Source organism: Grampus griseus (genome assembly GCF_964374135.1).
Source record: "Grampus griseus genome assembly, chromosome: 2".
Classification (NCBI taxonomy): domain Eukaryota; kingdom Metazoa; phylum Chordata; class Mammalia; order Artiodactyla; family Delphinidae; genus Grampus; species Grampus griseus.
In genome coordinates, this window is record NC_139018.1 from 140,354,047 (window position 1) to 140,379,654 (window position 25,608).

General features: G+C 41.5%; 1 protein-coding gene across 1 annotated transcript in view; it reads right to left on the reverse strand.

The window, feature by feature from the left end:
* The window catches only part of IQGAP1 (IQ motif containing GTPase activating protein 1), a 102,778-nt gene extending 77,882 nt beyond the window's left edge, over positions 1-24,896 (reverse strand). The window contains exons 1-2 of the mRNA XM_082647207.1: positions 24,753-24,896; positions 22,853-22,952 (exon numbers count right to left, since the gene is read on the reverse strand). Of these exons, the coding sequence (XP_082503333.1) occupies positions 22,853-22,952; positions 24,753-24,807 (155 nt within the window). The 5' untranslated portion in view covers positions 24,808-24,896. The remainder of the gene's footprint in view (positions 1-22,852; positions 22,953-24,752) is intronic.
* Between the last annotated feature and the right edge of the window lie 712 nt (positions 24,897-25,608).

Consider the following 25,608-nt stretch of genomic DNA (forward strand, 5'->3'; position numbering starts at 1 on the left):
CTAAGAAGGGAAGAAGAGAAATTGGGGGGATAAAGAAAGGGTTAGTCTGAAGTGGCGGTATGTCTCTGTCTCTTTTTTTAAATAACTGAAGAATAGGCACATATTTGCGCCCTGCAAGAAAAGAATAAGGAAGAGGGACTAAAGACACAAGAAATAAAGGAATAAAAAAGAAGGTTCTGAAGAACACAATGGGCAGTTATCTATGAGAAGGAACATACCCACTTCTTCCTTGAGAAAGAGGGAAGGAAATAAGAATGAGCAAGAATGACGTACCTCACTAGCCTCTCTTGAGCTTCAGTTTCCTGTCTGTAAAACAGGATTAGGAACAGCACCTACTCTCATAAGATTGTTGTGAAGACTGAGATAACGTATAGAAGCACTAGTAGGCTCTAAATAATGGTAGCAACGTGTTTGTGTACGCGTGGGGGACAGCTAGATCCCAGAAATAAACGTACTTCTAGAGCCTGACACCCAGTAACTTGCGTAATACCTATCTACTTTGTCTTATTGATATCATTTGTCAAAGAGAGCATATACTTGACCCTACCCATTCCACCACTCAGCAAGACAAAAAATGACTATTCAGAGAACTCTAGTGTGATAAGCCTTAAAACAAGCCCAGACCAAGAGCATATGGAGAAAAGAATCAGGGTGGGAATCTGAATTAGGTGTCTGTGAAACCAGCTGAACAAGTCCTGCAGACCACACGACTTCAGTGGTTTCCCGGCTCTGTGCAATACAGAAGGGGAACATACCAATGCCGGAACTGACTACTCCAAACCACTGAGATTCAGTTCCTCCAGGAGCAGCTCCACTGGCACCACACCCAGTTTGCAGAGCAAACGCCGCCCCCACCCCCACCCCCGCCGAATGTCAGCATTACTCACTGCTAAAAACCTCCCAAGTTGGGCCATCTTTCCTTGTAAATAGGATTTTACTAAGTCGCTAACACATTTGAGTACCATCTAGGCACTGGAAACAGCCTAGTAATTTCAATACAGTGCGGCAAAAACAAGTCTTGAGAAAAAAGACTTTATTATTCAATAAAGCATTCCTCACCATATGAAGAGGGAGGGGAATGAGAACTGGTTTCCCAGAGAAAATGACATTTATGCCTTGAAGGACGTGTGTGTGTGTGTGTGTGTGTGTGTGTGTGTGTGTGTGTGTGCGCACGCATGGGGGAGAACATGTCAAGCTAAAGGAAGAGAATGTACAGACCTTTTGAAGGATTTCAAACAGGAAAGAAATGATTAGATCTGATTTAAAAGATCACTCCAAGCACAACGGATTAGGAGGGGGGACTATTAAGGGGTGCAGAGCTACTAAAGAAAGTACAGCAGTAACCCAGGCAAGAAATAACAAACGCTAGTCTTCCAAGCCATACAAGCAAAATGAGAAATCTTGATAGTATCTGTTTTAAAAGAAACTTCTGAATATGAATTAAACCAATCTGAACAGCTATAGGAATTGTGAGAAACAGAAGGGATTTTTTTTTTCTTCGTCTTAAGTTAACTTAGTTAACTTAGTTAACTTAGTTAACTTAGTGTGTTTCTTGATACCTAAAACAGACCTGACCCTGAACAAATCATTTCACTCTGCTGAACTGGACAAGGTATGTCAAGTTTACTTGCCAATATTAAATGTCTAATTGTTATCATATTTCAAAAGGGTCCCTCGTCTTATTAGAGTGGTAGAAACTAGACTATGGTGATGGTTGCACCACTTGGTAAATTTACTAAAAATTGTTGACTTATACACTGAAAATCAGAGAATTTTATGGTATGTAAACGGTACCTCAATGAAATTTAAAAAGAAAAAAAAGAAGTCCCTGAGTGAATAGGATTAACTTACTTCCAGACCAAGTATTCAGAAGCAAAGCCTAGTGAAACATTACTGTGTTCAACCTATACACCCACCCACCTCTACCTTACCATATATCATGAAGCATGAAAGACCTTTTAACACTAAATGGAAAAAAAAAAGACTTCAAAGTGAGCTCAAGTCTCAGCCTAGTCACTGCTGGTTGTGGGCAGCTCTTGAGAAAAAAAAAAACAGGTGAGAGTCCTCTACTAGGTGGAAGACAGGCACATATTTCTTTGCAAAAAACCACTTCTCTGAGTCACTGCCTACTGCAGCAGCTGTCAGAGCCCAGGGGAACAAGGAGAGGCTGTAGAGCGAAAACATGCCAAGAAGTTAATTTTCAGATCTAGTCGTTAGTGAGAACGTATCAGGAGGCGGGTTAACTGTTGAGTATGAACCTCACTAAGGACACACAGCCCTTGCCCTCCAAGGCTCAGTCAATTAGGGAAGAGAAAAAAATAAAGCACTTACAATTTATTGTGAAAAGCTATACTAAAGATACGTGGGCGGGGGAGGGGGGACGATAGAGACACAAGAGAGGAGCATCTAACTCAGACCTGGTGTAAGGGTGGGTGTCCAAGTAAGCTTCTTGGAGGACGAGCTGCCTGAATTTTTCTTAGATCGGCAATATATTGATACAGGTCAAAAATTTTTAAGTATAAAAAGATACCCAGTTAAAAGGAAGAAAATCTCATGAAGTGAATAGACAAGAGTGTCGTATGCTGCATAGATTAAGTAAAATAAGTACTGAAAATTTTCCAATGGGCATAGCAATTAGGTCACTGGTGACCTGAGCAAGAGAAATTTCAGTGGGAGAAAGGAGGGCACACGAATCGCATCCATGTGAGTTAAGATTTTAAAAGTGTATATAAGGAATAAAGACAAGTTTTCCTTGAAGGAAAAAAGAAGGGACAATAATCCTAGACAGGGTCTAGGATTGAGGGAGTATATCTGGAATGGGTGAGGATGTTTATGTGCGAAAGAGAAAGAACTGGCAGAAAACAGCTCAAGTTATAGTTAAGAAAATAATACTGGACAAGAACCCTAGAAAACAAGGAGGGGTAGGATCCAGACCACAGAGAGAAGACTGAGTCTTAAGAAGAAAAATTGTTCTCCCGTTGCTACAGGGAAGGAGGTCAACATTGCATGGTAAACGAGATAAATTTGTTAGGGCCAGAAAAATGGAGGGAGTTTGTAGAGAAAATTGAGGTCATCAAGTTGTGATATGGAAAGCTAGGGATGGAGATGCCTACTAAGAATAAAGGTTGATAAAACTTTTGATCAGCCCCACCCATCTCTGACAATTCAAATGTTACTTCCAAAAGGCACCTCCTCCATGAACTCTTCCATAATCTACCACTGGAAATAATCTCTTCTTCCTCCAAATTTCCTCTAGACTTTCTTTTTTTATTTATTTATTTTTTATTTTTTTTTGCGGTACACGAGCCTCTCACTGTTGTGGCCTGTCCCGTTGTGGAGCACAGGCTCCAGACGCACAGGCTCAGCGGCCATGGCACTCGGGCTTAGTTGCTCCGCAGCATGTGGAATCCTCCTGGACCGGGGCACAAACCCGTGTCCCCTGCATCGGCAGGCGGACTCTCAACCACTGCACCACCAGGGAAGCCCCTAGACTTTCTTTTTAATGGTTTTGTTTTTAGCTGCGTTGGGTCTTCGTTGCTGCACATGGGCTTTCTCTAGTTGCAGCAAGGCGGGGCTACTCTTCATTGCAGCACATGGGCTCAGTAGTTGTGGGCTCTAGAGCGCAGGCTCAGTAGTTGTGGCGCATGGGCTTAGGTGCTCCGCGGCATGTGGAATCTTCCCAGACTAGGAATCGAACCCGTGACCCCTGAACTGGCAGGCCAATTCTTAACCACTGTGCCACCACAGAAGTCCCTCCTCTAGATTTTCTTACAGCACTTTGTATCTCTTTACCTCTTAATGTTACTTAAGGACATAAGGGTGGAATCCTTTTCTGATTTCTATTTGAAGCATGGTGCTCAATAAATAACTGCTGAATGACACAAACCATCCTTTCTCTCTTGCGTGAGGACCACAGTCCTGGTCTCAATTACAGCCAAATAATAAAAGAAAAAGAAATTACCCTAAACTCTCATCACCACCAATACTGAAGTTCTCTTAACCACCACAGCCCCCACATTCCACACAACTTTTCACGAATTCAGCAGAACGATATTCCTGAGCATCTACTTTGTGAAAAGCACTGTGGAAGGAGCTGCTGTTGGACACCAACAAGTAGAAAAAGACGGTCTCACTAAAGAGACTGTCTAAAGGAGCACAAAAAAGTAAGACAAACATACATACAGTTATGCTGTCCCTTCTCTGCCATACAATTTCAGACTATACTGCAAAACTCAGCCATAAAATAATCGCTCCCTTAGATAAATTTTAACACATTAACTGCTTGCATCATTTCCTTGGCAATCTATATTGCCTTGTGACATTAGTTAGATCTTTCATCCTTCGATGGTGAGTAACTTTTCAAATGGTTATACCCTGACTGTCCAATTAATCCATAAGTCCCCTAAGGGCAGGATTGGGTTATACTTTCACATCTTCTCCAGTTCTACCAGAGGGTCCTGAACAACGGAGGAGCTCAGAAAATTTTGACCTGTTTTATTGTATTGGAGGTGTTTTTCCTGACTTTTTTAGCCGTGTCAGAAAAAAAAAAAGAGCAATGGAATATTATCAAGTCATTCAAAATAAAAATACCTTTTAATAACAAGAAATGAAAATAAAAACTATTTTAAGTAACTTGAGAAAGCACTTAGGTTAGAACATAATCTTCCATTAACCATTATACAGTCTATGCTTGAAAATCTGCAACATGGGTTTTCTCAAAGCAAGTTTTTGGGGAATTTTTTTGGAAACCTCTTATTGCTATAAAGTTCTTCCTCATATTAAGCAGATTTCCATTGCCTAGTTCTGTTCCTCTGGTACCACATATGATAAATTGAACCCCTTTACCATTTTTCAGGAATTTTAAAATAATATCGGCAAAATATTAACAGTTGAATAAATTCCTATACTGGATGAGAGGTTGATCTTCTGAGATTCTAAGATTCTATATTCTCTCTAAATTTTTAAAATTTTTATTTATTTATTTATTTTTATTTATTTTATTTTGCATTGGGTTTTCGTTGCTGCACACGGGCTTTCTCTCTTGCGGTGAGTGGGGGCTACTCTTCTTTGCTGCGTGGAGGCTTCTCTTTGTGGTAGCTTCTCTTGTTGCAGAGCATGGGCTCTAGGAGCACGGGCTTCAGTAGTTGTGTTACTCGGGCTCAGCAGTTGTGGTTCGCGGGCTAAGTAGTTGTGGCTTGTGGGCTCTAGAGCGCAGACTCAGTACTTGTGGTGCACAGGCTTAGTTGCTCCGCGGCACGTGGGATCTTCCCGGACCAGGGATCAAACCCATGTCCCCTGCATTGGCAGGTGGGTTCTTAACCACTGTGCCACCAGGGAAGTCTCAATATATTCTAAATCTTGTTTCCATATTAAATGATCTGTTCAATAATTCCTCATACCTCATAATCTCTAGACCCTTTTTAATCCTGGACATGCTCATCCAACATGCGCTAGTCCTGGAGCAACAACCAAGTCTCAACTAGTGGACCAACACCCACTGCCTGGAGTGGCTCCTCAGGTAAGGATTCTGATCTATCAGCAGTGCCTGCCATGGGTGTGAAGGAAGCCCACCACATATCTATCATCCGTGCTCTAGACTAGCAAGGTCCCTCTTAAAGTATGGCCTCCAGAACTGAAAACCAACTTCATCAGTACAGAGGACAATGGAACCATCGTTTCCTTTGCTGCATATACCACATTTCTATTAGTGAGTTAATAAACATCTCAGGTTTGTTTCGTTTTTTTTCCCCACTAATCCTGTCCCTACTAATGCTACTTCTCTCTCTATCCTGTATTTAGACACTCCATTTTTTTTTTTGTTGTTGTTTTTTGTTTTTTTGTTTTTTGTTTTTTTGTGGTACGCGGGCCTCTCATCGCTGTGGCCTCTCCCCCTGCGGAGCACAGGCTCCGGACGCGCAGGCCCAGCGGCCATGCCCCACAGGCCCAGCCGCTCCGCGGCATATGGGATCTTCCCAGACCGGGGCGCGAACCCGTGTCCCCTGCATCGGCAGGTGGACCCTCAACCACTGCGCCACCAGGGAAGCCCTAGACACTCCATTTTTTGAACCTCAATGCAGGATGACACATTTCTCACTATTAAATATCATCATTAGATTCAAGGTATTTTGAAAGCAAAATCTTTCATGCAGTGTATTAACCATCCCAGCAACACAACTGAAGATTTGATCAACATACCACTGATGCATGCATAAGTCCCAATACAAATGTTTTACTTGTAACATGACCTACTGAGCTTTCTTTGAATTAAGGATCTAGCAGCTCGGGCTTCCCTGGTGGCGCAGTGGTTGAGAGTCCGCCTGCCGATGCAGGGGACACGGGTTCGTGCCCTGGTCCGCGAAGATCCCACATGCCGCGGAGCGGCTGGGCCCGTGAACCCAGCCCGTGGCTGCTGAGCCTGCGCGTCCGGAGCCTGTGCTCCGCAACGGGAGAGGCCACAGCAGTGAGAGGTCTGCGTACCACAAAAAAAAAAAAGTTCTAGCAGCTCCTTTTTCTGAGCTAAAATGTATGTAACATAAATTCACCATTTTTAACATATTTAAAGTAAGCAATTCAGTGGGTTTTAGTATATTCACAATGTTGTGCAACCACCATGACTATCTAATTCCAGAAAATTGTCACCACCCAGAAAGGAATCCTTTGCCCATTAAGCAGTCACTCACCATTTAGCAGCTCTTTTTGAATATGATTTACTCATCTGGCTACAAATCTTAATTACATTACAGTCTAGTCCACATTTATCCAATCTGTCTGCAAAAGTATCACAAGACATACTTTCAAATGCCTTAATGAAATCTAGACGTTACTCTGTTTCTCTGATTCACCAATCTGGTGAGTCTGTCCAAAAGGCAATGATGTTACTGTGACAGGGCCTTTCTCAGCGAGTCCTGGTTGACTCTTAAGCACCCCTTCTTTTCTCACCATAAGCCATCTATTTGACAAAATACATGCTACAGAATTTTGCCAGAAACTAGTTCACTAGACTAGAATTTGTGATATCTTCTCCTTTTTAATAACTAGTACATTTTCAATCCCCCATTTTAAAAAAAAACACTCTTGTTCTTCACAATATCTTAAAGATCACTGGCAAAGTTCAGCAATTACACCTACCCAATTAATACAATAATGGCTTTAATTTAAGCTCTATCAACCAAGAACATGAGAACTCAATGGAGAAAGGAAAGAAACTACAGATAAAACATAAAACAGTTAATTTAAGAACTGACCATGAACAGGTCTCAAATTCTTAGCTGAAACAGTCCCACAGATCCAATATTCTGAGAGAGCTCCCAAACAAGTATACCCTGGAACACTAGTCCTAAGAAAGACGACCTGTGAGGAAAGAGTCTGATAGTAAACTAGGTTGGAGGAATATTGTTTACACTATCCTCTCCCTTGGAGATTCAGAATTTACAGCCCATGACAGTCTAAACAGTCCACCAGCTAAATAATCTGTTTAACTTGGTTTAATCCAGTATTTCTGAAACATATTTGACCACCAAAAGCTTTCCTCCTTAATGAGAGGAAATTAATAGAATATGCCTCAAAAGTGGTTAAGAATCCACCTGCCAATGCAGGGGACATGGGTTTGAGCCCTGGTCTGGGAAGATCCCACATGCCATGGAGCAACTAACAACTAAGCCCATGAGCCACAACTACTAAGCTTGCACCCTAGAGCCTGCGAGCCACAACTACTGAAGCCCGTGCGCCTAGAGCCCATGCTCCACAACAAAAGAAGCCATGCAATGAGAAGCCTGCGCAACGCAAGGAAGAGTAGCCCCTGTTCACTGCAACTAGAGAAAGCCCGTGTGCAGCAATGAAGACCCAATGCAGCCAAAAATAAATAAATAAATAAATTTATTTAAAAAAAAATAGTGATACAGAAGTCAGCTACACAGTTTTCAAAAGTTCTTCAAAACTATACTCTCCTTTAACACAAAGAATAAATTGTTAGTTTGACAAGTCTATTCATCTCTTCACAGTATATATGTCAAAGTTGTTCATGCAAAACCTGTTTTCTCAATGTCAACTTCATTACACTATTAATCTTTTAAACATAATATAACTTGCTTGAAAGCACTCTGGGGACTTCCTTGGTGGTCCAGTGGGTAAGACTGCATACTCCCAATGCAGGGGGCCCAGGTTGGATCCCTGGTCAGGGAACTAGATCCCGCACGCATGCCGCAACTGACTCTGCATCCTGCAACTAAGAAGCCCGCATGCCGCAACTAAAAAAAAAAAAGAGAGATCCTGCATGCCTCAACAGAGATCCCGCGTGGTGCCACAGCTAAGGCCCAGGGCAGCCAAAAAGGAAGGGAAGGAAGGGAAGGAAGGAAAGGAAGGGAAGGAAGGGAAGGAAGGGAAGGAAGGGAAGGAAGGGAAGGAAGGGAAGGAAGGGAAGGAAGTGAAGGAAGGGAAGGAAGGGAAAGAAGGGAGGGAAGGAGGGAGGGAGGAAGGGAGGAAGGGAGGAGGAAAGAACTCTGGAAACTTCTAGCTAATTTTTCTAAAAGGATATTTAAGCCATATGTTTCAAAAATCTCAGAAGTTGAAGCTGCCTTGTTCTGAAAATAAAAAATTAAAAATTAAATCTCAGTTCATAGACCAGAGAGTTTGGCAAATTCCAGAGCACATTTCATAAGAGAGCCATTGCTGGTGCTCAATATTTAAGATACTATCCAAACACCAACTAGAGAAAAAAAAATAAAGCAGGAGCTCTACCTCACTCTTCACACCAAAATAAATTCCAAATGGATCAAAGGGTCAAATGTTAAAATTCTTTACATCCTAAAAATACTAGAAGAAAGCCTGGGGGAATGTTTTTGTATAATCTCAGTATAGGACTCTCTAAAAATGATACAAAGCCCAAAAGCTAAAAATAAAAGGAATAGAGACATAGATGTAGAGAACGGACATGCGGACATAGGTAGGGAAGGGGAGGGTGGGATGAATTGGGAGATTAGGTTTGACATAAATACACTACCATGTGTAAAATAGATAGCTAGTGAGAACCTGCTGTATAGCACAGGGAGCTCAGCTTGGTGCTCTGCGACAACCCTATTAGATAGGTGGGATGGGAGGGAGGTCCGAGAGAGGGGATATAGGTATACATATAGCTGATTCACTTCATCGTACAGCAGAAACTAACACAACATTGTAAAGCAATTATACTCCAATAAAATAAATAAATAAAAATAAAAGATTTAGTAAAATCAGATGTTTTAAAATTCTAAATTATTTTAAACACCTTAAAATCAAAAGTTAAAAGACAAGCTAGAATAATTATTTACTACACATAAATCCAAAGGATCAATCTCCTCAGTATAAAAAGAGCTCTTACATCAGTAAGACCAATAACACAACAGGGAATGAGCAAAGGATTCTGCCAAAACAGCTGACAGAAAAGGAAATACAAATAGCTTTTAAACATATGTAAAGATGCTTGGCTTCACTCAGAGTAAGATAATCTGAAAATGAAACTACAATTAAAATACCATTTTCACCTATGAAATTCATAAATATGAAAAAAAAACTTATGATACTCTAGGTCAGTGAAATCATAGGGAAAGCAGCCCTCTCATGTATCATTGATGTACATATAAACTGGTACAACCTCCAAAGAGAGCAAACTGACAATATTTATCAAAACTAAATGTAGATATTCCCATTAACTTAGAAATTCTACTTTTAGAAATTTAACCTAAAATACTCACAAGTGCAAGATGGCACACATACAAAGCTGCTAACTACAACACTACTAGTAAGAGAAGAAGCTGGGGTGGGGGGGAAACGTCCACTGATGGGTTAAACCCATACACTGAAAAACTATGCAACTGTGAAAGAAAAAAAATGAAGCGCTATAACATATTCATGTGGAACATGTTACAAGATGCAAAGCAGAATGTACAGTGCTATCATTTCTATAAGAGGAAACAAAAGGTATTTGTATTTAGATGCACAGACTCTGGAAGGATATACAATCATAACAGTGGTTCCATCTGGGAAGATCTGGGTGCCTGGGAAACAGGACTAGGGAGACTTTTTTCTTTTTTTTTCTTTTTTTTTTTTTTTTTTTAACTGAATATCCTAGCAGAGCCTCTGAATTAAGTGTCATATATCCATATATTACCTATTTTTAAATGATTACGAAAAAGTTTTAAAAGTTGAGACCAAATCTACCTAAAACACATTTTTGTGGGTAATTCTCAAGTTTTTAAAGGAAAACTCCCAAAGTCAAGCCACTGTCTAGCACTACCTCTTCAAACTAGCAATGATTAAAAAGCACTGTCCAAAGTAATGACATAGTAATATGTCTTCAGGGCAGAAAAACATTTTGTTGTAATAGTCATGTAAGTGGTAAGTAACTTTTGTCTCCTTTTAGCTGTTTTAAAGATCATCTGAGATGTATGTTATTTGTAATAAAATGATCTGCTATACCACAAGACTTTTTCTATTAAAAAAAATTTTTTTTCAGCCACGCCTTTCAGCTTGCGGGATCTTAGTTCCCTGACCAGGGATTGAGCCCAAACCCTCGGCAGTGAAAGCTTGGGGTCCTAACAACTGGACCACCAAGGAATTCCCTTAAATTTTATTTTTATATCATTTTTCTATTTTTAATGATCATAGGTATTTTTCCTTTTCAATTTTTCCTTTTCTAATTTTGCTCCATTCCCTCTTTTTACACTTCAGTTCCTCTGCTTCAATTTTAAAGGAAGACTAATTAATCCTATTGAAGAAAATATCCTTAGTTTTTTATGTTGCTGATTAATGACTCCTAGCAACCGGCTGATACTTTCTACCTTATGGATAAATACCTATCACAACAATAGTATTTCCTTCTACTACAAAAGTCTCCCAATTTTTCTTAAAGCCAGAGTTCTCTCAGTCCGCAGACATCTGCCCCAACAGAAGCCAAGCCCTGGGCTGGCAGCTGCCTCTCCAATGCTCCTTCTGCTTTTTGTTATGATTTCCAATGAGTCAACAGGAAGGTATTCAGAATAAGGAAGAAATAAAGGCCTTGAGGCAGGCCTTTCCTCCACCCACAACACCAAAAAATACAATTCTTGCCAAACAATCCAAGGCAATTTCCAATGCCACTCCTGTCTGCATGAGGTCACTACTGAAAAAACAAGCAATTGGGAAGAAGGAATGCCTTTCTAAGCTGAATCAAAAATAGGTGCTAGAAAGAAGAAAACCAACCAGGCACTCTCTAGTCTCCCCAGAGTCACTGTATGTAACCATATAACCTCTACTGCATCAATTTCCAACTCCAAGAGACCTCTTAGTGAGCAGGAGTTAGGTCAAAAAAGTTAAATATACACATTTATCACAGACCAGTTATGTTTCTAGACACCTATAAAAATCACTTAGATTTTATGTTTACTGTATTTCTTGTAAGCATTCATGCCCAAATTTTTCATCAATCAGTTAACTGTTACTTATTTATGTCTATCACTATCTTTAGCTCTGCAGTGAATAAGAAAAAGTGTAAGACAGAGTCCAACAACTTGTTAGACACAAAAATACATGAGACATGGGACTTCCCTGGTGGCACTCCAGGGAAGTGGTTGGGACTCCGCACTCCCAATGCAGGGGGCCCAGGATTGATCCCTGGCCAGGGAACTAGATCCCACATGCATGCCACAACTAAGAGTTTGCATGCCGCAACTAAAGGAGCCCGCGTGCTGCAACTAAGACCCAGTGCAACCAAATAAATAATAAATAAATTTTTTTTTTAAATACATGAGACAAATCAGAGAACTGCCCTCATATAGGCAGAGTGGCAGGTAAAAGAGACTGCAATTAGAAGCAGGAAACAGCTCACATTCCCTCACCCACTTGACAGCTAGGCAATTGTTTAATGTCTGGGAACTAGGTGACTTAACTTTGGACTTAAATGCTGTCCCTTTAGTGCCTGTACAGGTTGACAGCAGTAGTGACGGTGTCACACAGACCTGGGCTTGAATTCCACAGTTACATGACCTTGAAACACGTGATACTAACTCATTTTTTTCCTTCTTTAAAATAAAAATAATGCCTATCTCACCATAATGTTTTATGTAAAGTACATCATCGTTCTGTTTAATTACTGGTAGATACTGTTGCTGTAGTTATTATTTTTAGAAGCACAAGTAGTACTGCAGTGACAGACTGATCCAGGGAAGAGCAAAGGCTTTGGACTCTTTGCCAAGCCTGAAATCTGGATCTATCACTTAAGAGATGGACGAGTCAACCTCTCTGAGCTTTGCTTTCTTTTCTGTTAAATGTAGATAAGAATAAGCACCTCATGGGACTTCAAGAATAGCTAATTAGACAATGCATATGAAGTGCTTAGCACAGTGCCCAGCACATGATAAGTGCTCAATAAATGGTACTGATGATGATGATGATGAAGGAGGAGAGAGGGGAAGGACAATGACCTTGGGTCAGACAGGTAATATTGTATATCATGATGTCCTTGCAAATCGCAGGGTTGGTTTTTGGTTTTGGGGGTTTTGTTTTGTTTTGCTTCCTCTTAGTTGGTGTAAAGGTATTTGAAGTATTGAGGTTTATATAATAAAATACCTTATTGAAAATTCTTCCCAATGTACAATTATATGGAAGAAAATTTTTAAACATTCAAACTTAAGCAAGTAGACTTTCTCTTCAACATAAACCATTAACCAGATCTTTCATTTATATGTTTAAGATTTTTTGATCACACACTGTCAAAGCACAGGGATCAATGAGATTACCAGAAGCTCTGTCAGAAGAAAAATCAAACAGCAGTCCTGATTTGATCAGGTAGGCAATGGGACCTCTGCATTCATGTGGCACTTCACTCAGCTTGCTCAAAGATATGGTCTCTAGGCAACCAAGTCCCAAATTAAACAAACAACACCAGTCATATGAATCACTTCCGGATGGTCTCACTTTGCCTACTAGCACTTTTTTACATAAATACTTCCTGTGAAAGGGTTTATTTAGCAGCCACAATTGGAAACAACCCTGAGTCCATCAAATACCACATGGCTTAAAAATGTTCAAAACAGGTCCTGCTACCAAAAGGTATCTCCATTGCTAAACTGTGAAACTGAAGGAATTATACAGAAATCAGAGACAGATCATCACGCAAAGCCAGAAAAATCACATTCCTAGAACAATGCCAACTTAGGCCCTCAAATATATTTTTACTGTTTTTTCAATTAGGAACATCAAAATATATAAACAATTGTTGCTTTGACATTTAAGACTAGAAGAAATATATGCTAGATTAGGTCAAACTGATGGTCCACTTAGCCCACCCAGACTTTCCTAACCTTGACTGGTGGACAATCCAGTTAACACAGATTTCCTATGGTGACATGCACTCCAAGACTTAATGAAAAAAAGGGGAATTGGTAAACAACTCTCTTGGCTACAAGCTCCTTTCATCCACCTGAAAAGGATCCTGTATGTGTCACACCATTCTTCATGAGCTAATCAGAGACCGTTTGATCTATTAACAAGAATAGAGAGGGAAAAGGAGTTAATAGTCCAAAATAAAAATTGCAATAGGACAAAGCAACTACCATTAACAGAACCAAAGAGGAAAATCAAGTTAGTCAAACAGAAGATATATATGTAGGACACATATCTAGAAAGCTGACTTAAACAAAATGAAGATCAGCCATAAAACACTGTGCAGATCTAACCTACCAACAGGCACCCCCAAGACAGAACTACTGAATTAGAACCAATTATTAAAGATATAACAACTTCCTAGAGCTAAAATAAACAAACAAAAAAGATATGTCAAAAAATAAAATAAAAATAAATAAAAGTCAAGCAGTATTAATAATCCCTTAAAAAAAAAGATATAAATCAAGAAGAGTCTCCACAGTACAGGCTAAATTACTAAGCCGGTACCAACTCTAATATGTAACATGGGGAAACTTTTAGAAATAAGAATTTTTACAAGTTTCAAACTGTGAAAAAGTATTTTAAAAATGTTACTTTTCATGGAAGTAAAAATCAAGCTAGTTTCAGATGTTGTTTCTCATTAATAAGTACAAGAAAATGAAGTCACACATTTCTTCAAGAAAAATGAAGGGAATTCCCCAGTGGGCCAGTGCTTAGGACTCTAAGCTTTAAGAGTGCTTTAGGGCTTCCCTGGTAGCGCAGTGGTTGAGTCCGCCTGCCAATGCAGGGGACACGGGTTCGTGCCCCGGTCCGGGAGGATCCCACATGCCGTGGAGCGGCTGGGCCCATGGGCCATGGCCGCTGGGCCTGTGCGTTCGGAGCCTGTGCTCTGCAATGGGAGAGGCCACAGCAGTGAGAGGCCCGCGTACCACAAAAAAAAAAAAAAAAAAAAAAGAGTGCTTTAAGTGCTTTCATTGCCGTGGGCCCAGGTTCAATCCTTGGTCCGGGAACTAAGATCCCACAGGCTTCATGGTACAGCACTCCCTACCCCCCCACCCAAAAAGAAATACAGTTCACCATAAAAGAATAAAAAGTCTAGAAACAGAACTTTATGTAATTTAATATTTGACATACTAGATGTCAGTTGCTAATAGGTAGTAAAAGATTATTTTTAAGTAATATCAGAATAATATAGAAACACCATGAAATTTAAAGACTTAGACACTTAAAAAATTAAATAACTATATCATAGGAAAGTTAACAGAATATAAAACTTCAAATTTTAGCAAGGCCTTACAGAAATTAAACTATCTAGATAGAAGAAATTACAAAGAGAAAGATTAACACTTAAACTGCATAAAATTTAAAACTTCCATACAGTGAAAGAATAAAATGGAAAATCAAGAAAAAATGTTTGTAGCAATACCACAGGTTGACACCCATATTATAAGAGAGCTCACAAAAGTCAACATCATGACCCTAGCAGACAAACGTCATCAACAACTTGCATAAAATAAAGATGGTAAACAAATATATGGGAAAATGTTTACTCTTTCCAGAAATCAAAGCAATACAACTTTTGGAATAGCCTAAATAAATTATGGACATTATGTATCCATTGAAAATAGTAATTAAGATGACAATACAGCAATTTAAAAATCTAAATTCATGATAATCATTATCTAAAAATTATATACTAAGTTCTTCCTTTTTCTTAATCCATTCCTTTTTTATTATAAAATTCATGATCATTGTAAAAAGCATTTAAAATATACGGAAAAGCATTAAGTAAAAAGGAAAAGTCTTCTCATACCCTCCAATCCCTAGAGGTGTCCTCTGTTTCTGGTGTTTCCTTTCAGACAACAGCTTAAGTATGAAGTGAAAAAACTAAGAGCTACCAACATTTAGAATCTTGAAAATGCCCAGAAAATTCCCCAGAAAAGTTTATGAATGCCTCTTCATCTTCATATTAAATCTGCTTTTGCCCCAAGGACCAGGATAAAGAATACATTTATCGAGTGCCTACTGTATTTCAGACACTGTGCCAGGCACTTAACCCTGTCAGCAACTCCCTAAAATGCACAGTATCTCCATTCTGTAAAGTACAAGCTTAGGCTCTACTCCCTAAGGTTAAGTAACTTGCAAAACCAGAATCAGAACTTGCAGCTGCCAAAACTGAAAGTCCTCATTCTTTTCACTTTGCGTATCTCAACAGTCAAGATTTTCAAAGACGTTTTATTCAGGCTTTTAAAATTTGTTTGACTTCATCACAAGTGTTATGAGATTACAGTAATATGACTTTTCTTAGTTATCACAGCAGCTACTAACTAGTTGATATATACCAGAAACTGCTCACATTTCTCAACTGTAAATTTTGCTAAGTGTCTCAGCTACACTGTAGAGTCGCTTTTCCTGGCTGCTAGGAACACATCCCCCCACTTGTAACACTGTAATAATATGAAAAAGCACTTTTGGTTTGAATCACTTTTAACACTTTTAAAGACAACCCACTTCTTACCATAGAGTCTGTCCAAGGCAGTTGTACTAAGTTTCACAAAAAAGAGATTTTCTATTATTCAACATAGTTTTTGGAAGACCTAGCCACAGCAATCAAAGAAGAAAAAGAAATAAAGGAGCACAATTGGAAAAGAAGAAGTAAAACTGTCACTGTTTGCAGATGAAATGATACTATAATAGAGAATCCTAAAGATGCCACCAGAAACCTACTAGAACTAATCAATGAATTGGTAAAGTTGCAGGATACAAAATTAATGCACAGAAATCTCTTGCATTCCTACACACTAATGATGAAAAATCTGAAAGAAAAATTAAGGAAACACTCCCATTTACCACTGCAACAAAAAGAATAAAATACCTAGGAATAAACCTACCTAGGGAGACAAAAGACCTGTATGCAGAAAACTATAAGAAACTGATGAAAGAAATTAAAGATGATACCAACAGATGGAGAGATATGCCATGTTCTTGGAAGAATCAATATTGTGAAAATGACTATACTACCCAAAGCAATCTACAGATTCAATGCAACCCCTATCAAATTACCAGTGGCATTTTTCACAGTACTAGAACAAAAAATCTTAAAATTCGTATGGAGACACAAAAGACCCCGAATAGCCAAAGCAGTCTTGAGGGAAAAGAGCAGAGCTGGAGGAATCAGACTCCCTGACTTCAGACTATACTACAAAGCTACAGTAATCAAGACAATATGGTACTGGCATGAAAACAGAAACATATATCAATGGAACAAGATAGAAAGCCAGATATAAACCCACACACCTATGGTCAACTAATCTATGACAAAGGAGGCAAAGATATACAATGGAGAAAAGACAGTCTCTTCAATAAGTGGTGCTGGGAAAACTGGACAGCTACATGAAAAAGAATGAAATTAGAACACTCCCTAACACCATACACAAAAATAAACTCAAAATGGATTAGAGACCTAAATGTAAGACCGGATACTATAAAACTCTTAGAGGAAAACATAGGCAGAACACGCTATGACATAAATCACAGCAAGATCTTTTTTGATCCACCTCCTAGAGTAATGGAAATAAAAACAAAAATAAACAAATGGGACCCAATGAAACTTAAAAGCTTTTGCACAGCAAAGGAAACCATAAGACGAAAAGACAACCCTCAGAATGGGAGAAAATATTTGCAAACGAATCAACGGACAAAGAATTAATCTCCAAAATATATAAACAGCTCATGCAGCTCAATATTTAAAAAACAAACAACCCAATCGAAAAATGGGCAGAAGACCTAAATAGACATTTCTCCAAAGAAGACATACAGATGGCCGAGAAGCACATGAAAAGCTGCTCAACATCACTAATTATTAGAGAAATGCAAATCAATGAGGTATACAACGAGGTATCACCTCACACCAGTTAGATTGGGCATCATCAGAAAATCTACAAACAACAAATGGAGAGGGTGTGGAGAAAAGGGAACCCTCTTGCACTATTGGTGGGAATGTAAATTGATACAGCCACTATGGAGAACAGTATGGAGGTTCCTTAAAAAACTAAAAATAGAACTACCATATGACCCAGCAATCCCACTACTGGGCATATACCCAGAGAAACCCATAATTCAAAAAGACACATGCACCCCAATATTCATTGCAGCACTATTTACAATAGCCAGGAAGCAACCTAAATGCCCATCGACAGACGAATGGATAAAGATAAATGGATAAAGAAGATGTGGTACAGATATACAATGGAATATACCTCAGCCATAAGAAGGAACGAAACTGGGTCATTTGTAGAGACGTGGATGGATCTAGAGACTGTCACACAGAGTGAAGTAAGTCAGAAAGAGAAAAACAAATATCGTATATTAATGCATATATGTGGAACCCAGAAAAATGGTACAGATGAACCAGTTTGCAGGGCAGAAATTGAGACATACATGTAGAGAACAAGCATATGGACACCAAGGGGGAAAGCGGCAGGGCGGGGTGGTGGTGGTGTGATTAATTGGGAGATTGTGATTGACATATATACACTGATGTGTATAAAATGGATGACTATAAGAACCTGCTGTATAAAAAAATAAAATTAAAAAAAAAGAGATCTTCATCTATGTCACCATTTTAAGAGTTAAGAATAAATCCCACCCCATACTTCTCCTTGATAATCATAAATACATGAATGCACCCAGCTTGTAGTCCCAAAGTACCATTAAAAAGCTACGTTTTTTGTGGCCCCTTAATCATACTGGGTCTCATGAAGCGATTAGTTTTCTCATCTGCAAAAGGAAAGCTTGGGTCAATCTAAAAATGATTCTCCTCAATCTCTTAGTGATATTCCTTCATTTGAGAATTCTAGAAGCTGGTGGGCAAGCTTCTAGTTAAACGTCTTTAATTTCTCTTTTCATGATCACAGTGTGCCAACCTAGATATATCCAGATGTTACTGGAATTCTGATTCCACTTAGAGGAGAGGAGATCTGATGAACCCATCCTGGAAAATGTTCGATGCCAACAACAAAGACATACGCACAAAAGAGAATTTGTTCTCAAGAGCTGATTTCTTTCCAAGATACTTTTTCAATTCCCCTAAATTACAGAAGGTAAAGTGCCTCTACTTAGTGTTAAGCTCTTGTTAACATCACATGGTTTTTGACAGTCTCCAGCCAGCCACAGGCTTCACTTTCCATCCCTTGTGGGGGGAGGGGTGTGCCCTGCCCTGTGAGCTGGGGTATGGACACTGAGCAGGAGGAAGGTGGCCCATGACAGGCTCAAAAGGACATACCAGCAAGCCTCTGAAAGAAGGAATCCTAAATTAAACTCGGGGAGTGCTAGAATTAACCTTCCTCCTGTGACCTTTAACCTAACTCAATTTTCTCCCATTTCTAGTACTACTCATACATTCTCCTCCTCTGCAGACTGCCCTCTTCTGCCCTGCCTGTTATGTTCTCTTCTTGGTTCTTTTCATCTGAACCTTCTAATCTTTCTTTTCTTTCTTTCTTTCTTTATTTACTTATTTATTTATTTTTGGCTGTGTTGGTTCTTTGTTGCTGCTCCTGGGCTTTCTCTAGTTGCAGCAAGCAGGGGCTACTCTTCGTTGCAGTGCGCAGGCCTCTCATTGCAGTGGCTTCTCTTGCTGGGGAGCACGGGCTCTAGGTGCGCAGGCTTCAGTAGTTGTGGCTTGCGGGCTCTAGAGCGCAGGCTCAGTAGTTGTGGCGCATGGGCTCAGTTGCTCCACAGCATGTGGGATCTTCCCAGACCAGGGCTCAAACCCGTGTCCCCTGCATTGGCAGGAGGATTCTTAACCACCAGGGAAGTCCCTGATCTTTCTATTACTTCTTCCTGTCCAAGACCTGAGCACCTACCATATCTCACATATTTAAACCTCACCTCTTTCAACTGAGTGAAAATGCTATTTACCTCTACTATACAACTGCTCTTTAGCCAAAACAAATGTAAAGTCCAATCAGAACAGGTAAAAGGATAAAACTAAACCCACATTTAAGCATAAATACATAATTTAAGATGTCTTGCTTTATAAAGTCCTTGGTCTGCTCTGCAGCCCTTAGCATAATACCCTGAATCCTTAGATGATACTTCATTAGACCAATAACTTAATTTCCATATTTAAACTACTCTCCAAACAATATAGAAAAGCAGAATCTCTATATTTTCTATTTCGCAAGCATTCCCAAAGTGCATACTTTTATAGAATCACTCCTAAATTTTCCCGCTTAACCTCTTACGGAAACACAAATTCACAACACATTCTCATTTCTCTACATACACTCTTACTTATACTCCCTGTCTGCACACATTTATATGCTCTCCCTCTCTACATACTCTCCTCTCTTCCCACAAAAGAGCTGTTACAGGTACAGGAGAAAATGGAGTGCCCTAGGATACACAATGGGGCCACTGTGCTATAAGGTGGAGCTTTTAGTGGGAGGAGTAGCAGTATTATAAATAGAACTAAAGAGGGGAACTTTTTCTCCCTTGGATCTCTTCGATCTTTCTTCCTGGCCTTGGAGTGGGTGTAAATTCCAGACCTTGGGACTCCTCCAACTTGGGAGGGGTGGAGGTTATGAAGGAAACAGGATGGGGCCAATCCAAAAAGGCAAAATGGACTTGTGCTAGAGGGTAAAGAGGGGCCTCAGAAGCACACAAGGTACAACCCAGCTCACCAGGGTAGAAGACACAACTGGGAGCTGAAGTTACAGCTAATAAGGAAGAGCATGTGATTTGTCTGCAGTGCACCTTGAACACTTTTTAGGGGTGGCAACAGCCACATCAGGTGGCCAGGAGGGACCCCGGTCTTCTTTTTTCAGTATGACATTCCCAGGCTTCTTTTCCTAGCCCTCTCTAGTTGTAAAGTCTAAATAGGTGCTTCCAAAGTTGATTTTCTAATCAAAGCTTTAAACAAAAACAAAAAAAAATATCACTGCATCCAGATTTTATATGATTGCCTCCATAAAATAAACCAGGCACACTGCCTTGATGCGAGGCCAAAGCGCAGATTGTACTAGGACAATATGCCGCTATTATGCTCTCCCTTATAACCAAAAGTATGGAAAATAAAGACTATCACAAATGTCTCACTGCCTTAGTCACTTCCTAAGTATGCAGAAGCACCCAACGAAAAAACGTCCCAGGGGATCATGGTCCCTGGATGGATTTTAAAGGAAATGGGATATTCTTCTATTCTGGGGAAAAAAACACCTGACAGAAAAGAATATGCTCTGGAGTAGACGGAAATGAAGTGCTCTTGTAGTACAGTGCTTGAAGAAGGAAATGTGGTAAAGGACATCATCCTATTCAGGCTATCATAACCTAGCATAAGGTAGAGTTCTAAAATGTTTTCAATCTCATTTCTCTACTCGGGGGGTCCATCAGAACCGCTAGAAGCATTTAAAATATACAGGTATCTGGACCTTCCAGCCTAGATCTACTGAACCAGAATCTCTGTGGTAAGGCTCAGATAGCCTTTTTTTTTTTTAAAGTTCCCCAGATGATTCTAATGTACACACCTGGTTAAAAACCATCGTATAAAATGATGAAAACTATTCTTCAATCAAGAAAACTACAAGTAGACTCTGGACACTCAGGCCTCAGTTTCCTCACTGAAATGAGATGGCTGAACTAGATTAGTAGTGGAACTGGGGAATTCCCTGGTGGTCCACTGGTTAGGACTCTGTGTTTTCACTGCCGAGGGCATGGGCTTGATCTCTGGTCATGGAACTAAGATCCCACAAGCCGTGTGGAGTGGCCAAATTAAAAATAATCATAATCATAATCATAATCATAATAGTGAAACTGAATTAGTGGTAGCAAGGGGATGTCAGCCAAGATACCCCCTTTAAAAAAGGGAATTTTACTGCGGAAACCCAATATTAAAAGCAGAAAAGCTTTTGACAGGGGGAGGAAGCCCTTTTCTCTCACCCCTAGGTCACCCCAACAAAGACACCAAGACTCCACAGAGCCCAAGATGGTCTCTCATACCAGCTACAGCTTTCAAATTGTTTACCTTCCAAAACTAGATCTAGTCCATAATTTAAGTAGCAGAGGACTTAATATTTTTGTTCACGGGATCCTTACAAACTTTGTATGAGAAACATCCCCCTTTCTACTAACACATTCACCTCCTTCGGTCTAAACTTCCATTTAGAAAAACAAGTGTTATTACCATTCTCTCCACCTAAATCATCACTAATCTCCTCACAACCCTCTCCCAATCTAATGGAAGGGCTTTAAGCTCAGAAAAGAAGCCCGGATTCAAGAAGATGCACCAAATGCATGTTAGTGGTATCCCCAGGAATGGAAAGGAGAATGGGACCAGGGAGGTGCACAAAGGGGACTCCAACTGTGTCTTGAGAGAAAAGGGAAAAAATCTGAAGGGCTAACATTTGCTAGTTTTGGAATACATGGATGTTTATTGTATTGTTCTCTGGACTTTCCTGTAGCGTTTAAGATTTTCAAAACTAAAAAGACAAAACAAGACAAAAAACACTCTTGATTACTAGCACCATTTGAAACATCCTTGATTTTCATTAGACTTTAACCACAAAATCTCTCATTATCCCTTGCTGGCCTTTTCCACCACAGCTCACTCATAGGGGGCTTCCCTGGTGGTGCAGTGGTTGAAAGTCCACCTGCCGATGTAGGGGACATGGGTTCATGCCCTGGTCCGGGAGGATCCCACATGCCTCGGAGCGGCTGGGCCCGTGGGCCATGGCCGCTGGGCCTGCGCGTCGGAGCCTGTGCTCCGCAACGGGAGAGGCCACAACAGTGAGAGGCCCGCGTACCGCAAAAAAAAAAAAAAAAAGCTCACTTATAGGATACATGATCTGTAATTACATCTATCTACCCTGGGACTTTGCAAAGAAACACAAGCACCAGAACAAAAGAAATGAACTACTGATAGCAAATCAACACTCTAAGAATAAGACCACAAGGTCTTCGAGCATCTGAAAAAAGAAAACAGCAGTTGTACATTTACTTCACAAAGAATGCAAAGGACGCTGCCTTTGGTAAACAGACTTTGAATATTGCCAAATGCATGGACCCATACCCAGAGCACTACCAAGCGGAGAATGGACCCAATTCATATATAAATCAAAACCAGTGAATAACTGGTGAAACATTAAGGCCAAAAACTTCAAACCTTAAAATTGCTTTTCTTCCCTATAGCTGGTTGTGCCCAAAACATGCACCATAAGCATAAAACTGAACAACACAAATCTGGAAATTTTTCAGTATACGTAGGTGCCCATCAGACTGTTTCATGATAAACTGCCATCAAGGCTACTTGCTCCCATGAAAAAAATATCCTACCTGTACTTACTTATTCCTTCAAACTACCTGCCTCTCACAGTCACACCTACAACATACTCAGAGATCTTTATCTTTGTTCACACCAGATCGCTCCCTTCTCCCAATCTTCTCTGCAGCCAACCTTTACCTCTTTGCTTCTTCCAAATGACAAAGGTACTCATAAGCCACATTCTGACGTCTCCTTTCATCCATCTCCTCTGCAGTAAGTCTCTCATTATCCAGGACCGCTAAAACATGAAAGAAAGAATGTAAGCGCAAGAATCTGTACCCTTCCTGAGAGATAAAAGAATGCCATAGCATCAAATTCCTGCTAGTCACCTAGAGAGTCAGGGTAACATGTGGACAGCCAGCGGTACTATCAATACAATGACTTTCCTAAGACAGGAACCATGGGGTTTCAACTATATTCATCCTAATCTTTGTTTAAAAGTACAATATTATGAACATGTACTAAATTTCAGTGTGACTTGAAAAATACTGACTTGAGATTCTGGTCCAAATTTGTGCTGGTCTATCTGCCAGACTCTCTCTAAATCCAGAGCTGTTCATGGTCTTTTTTTTCCCACTCTTTTATGAATCACTAAAGCCAGCAGTCATTGAGAACTAAGTGGCAGTAATTGTACTATGCATTTTACATGCATTCTTTCATGGAAGTCCCACAACAATCCTGTGATTATCACTCCTGTTTTACAAATGAGGAAACTGAGGCTGGTTGACCTTTGCCCCACAGCTAATAAATAAATGATGGGGCCTGGATTCAAATCCAGACAGTCTGTCTCAAGAGCCTATAAGATTAACTTCAAAGCAATCTGCTTCCTTTAATGGGCACCCAGGATATGGAATAAATTCCTAACTCCTGCGGTTGGCATTCAATGCCTTTCCCAATTTAGTCCCAACTACTTTTGGTAACTCTTCTCCCTCTCCCTCCTCCCCCTCCCACCGCTGTGCACTCCACACCACTCAGTTCCCAACACACACAGTGCTCTTCTACTCTTCAGTACCTTAGTTCCTGCTCTTCTCTCCACGTCCTGTCTCTTGCCCCACCCTACCCTGTCAAACTACACAGCATCCTGCAAGGCTCTGATCAAAGGTCCTATCTGTGTTCCTACTGCCTTCCCCAAGCCCCTCCTTCTCACCCACATTACTGTTTAAGCCTAGTTAGTTCACACGGCATCTTTATTTCTATCCCTCCTTATTATCATTAGATAATACACCTGCCCGCCTCTCTGATTAAAACGTTCTTTGAAAGCGGGACCTGCTCTTACTAATCTTTAATGTCACAAACGTGACACAATATCTCGCATGTAACTGCTGAGTGAAATTATCCTAAAACATAACATCATTCGCAAGAATATAAAATAAAACGGAAAACCTCAAGACTCTAAAGAACTCTCCTTTGGCCAGTGGTAACTATCCCGCCTGCAGTTCAGTGATGTCCCAGGACAGGGACAGAAAATGAGGTTCGGAAAATGAGGAAGTCAGAGGTTTGGGGTGTTTTTTTTTTTTTTTTTCACTTTTGAGATCCTGACGAGGGAACTAAGCCCGAGAAAGCTGAAGTGACTTGTCCAGGGCCGCACCTCTCAGCTAGCCTAGGGCCGGGGAGGTCTGGACCCTGGGTCTACCTCGCAGGCAGCACTCGGGCAGCACCTTCCCAGGAAGCCCGAGCAGAGCCCGCGTCTCGGGTCTCCGGTCCCCGGGACACGCCCTGCACCGTCCTCCTGCCACCTCACCCTAGGCCGTCTCCTCAATCTCGGTCGAGCTGGGAGTCGGGAGGCGCTGGGTGAGGCCCTCCAGCCGCCGCGCCCGGGACAAGGCGGGGAGGCCGCCTGGGTCCTCCCCGCCGCCTCGGAGACCGAGAGGGCGAGGGCTGCGGGCCTCGCCGCCCGCCACCTCGCCGCACCGGCTCTTCCGGGTCCGCGCGGCCCACAGCAGCCCTGCCCCACCCGCCCGGCGAGCCCCCGGGAAAACGGCGCCTCAGAGGCAGCGAGCCCGCCCCGAGACCCCAGTGCCGCGGAGCCCACACTCACAGCCATAGTGTGGCCGAGCCACACCCAGTCCGTCAACCTCGTCCGCTGCGGACATGGCGGCCGAGCCCGGGTCTCAGCTCAGGAAGCCGCAAAACCTTGGAAGCGCAGGCGGCGGCGGCTGCAGCCCCTGCAGACTGCTCGAGCTGCCCCGGTCCTTGTGGTCCCGCCCCGCGCCGCAGGCCCCACCCTCAGACCCCACCCCAGCGGCCCCGCCCTGTCGCGCCGACCGCAGCGGACGGAAGGAGGCGGGGCCTGGGCCTCCTGACCCCGCCCCTAGCCCCGCCCTGCGCCCGCAACGCCCTCAGGAGGCGGAAGAAGGAAGGCGGAGCCTGCCCGCCAGTTGTACTCACTGTCAGCGCCGCCCGACGGCAAGACCCGCCCCGGGCCTGGATCCTTGCCCTAGACGGCGGCCGTCGCATCCGCACCTCTTCGCAAAGACCGCCAGTGTCCGTAGCTTGGAATAAAAAACGTGGGCACTTTACCTTCCCCTGCCTGCCTAGCCAAACTCTTCTGCACCAAAGGGCTCAAGGAAGGCCTCTTTTGAAGTGGCCCAGTGTCTTCTTGCGGACACATGCAGGACCCAAACTCCCGTAAGGGGCCGCACAGCCTGGCAATCTGGACGCAGCCTTCTCCCGGATTCGCCAGCAGTCGCCAGAGTTGAACTGCTTAACCCCGCTAGCATTTGAGAAGTGGATATGCTAAAGCAGGAGAATTGTGTTTGTCCAAACTTCCTTCCCTTAGATTCCTTGCCACTATTCTTTGCAAGTTCTTCTTTTTAGAGGACTCTTTGCCCCTTTTAGGGATGCGTCTTCCCCTTGCAACTTGTGGCCTGCCCTTAACATATTGGTACTCAATG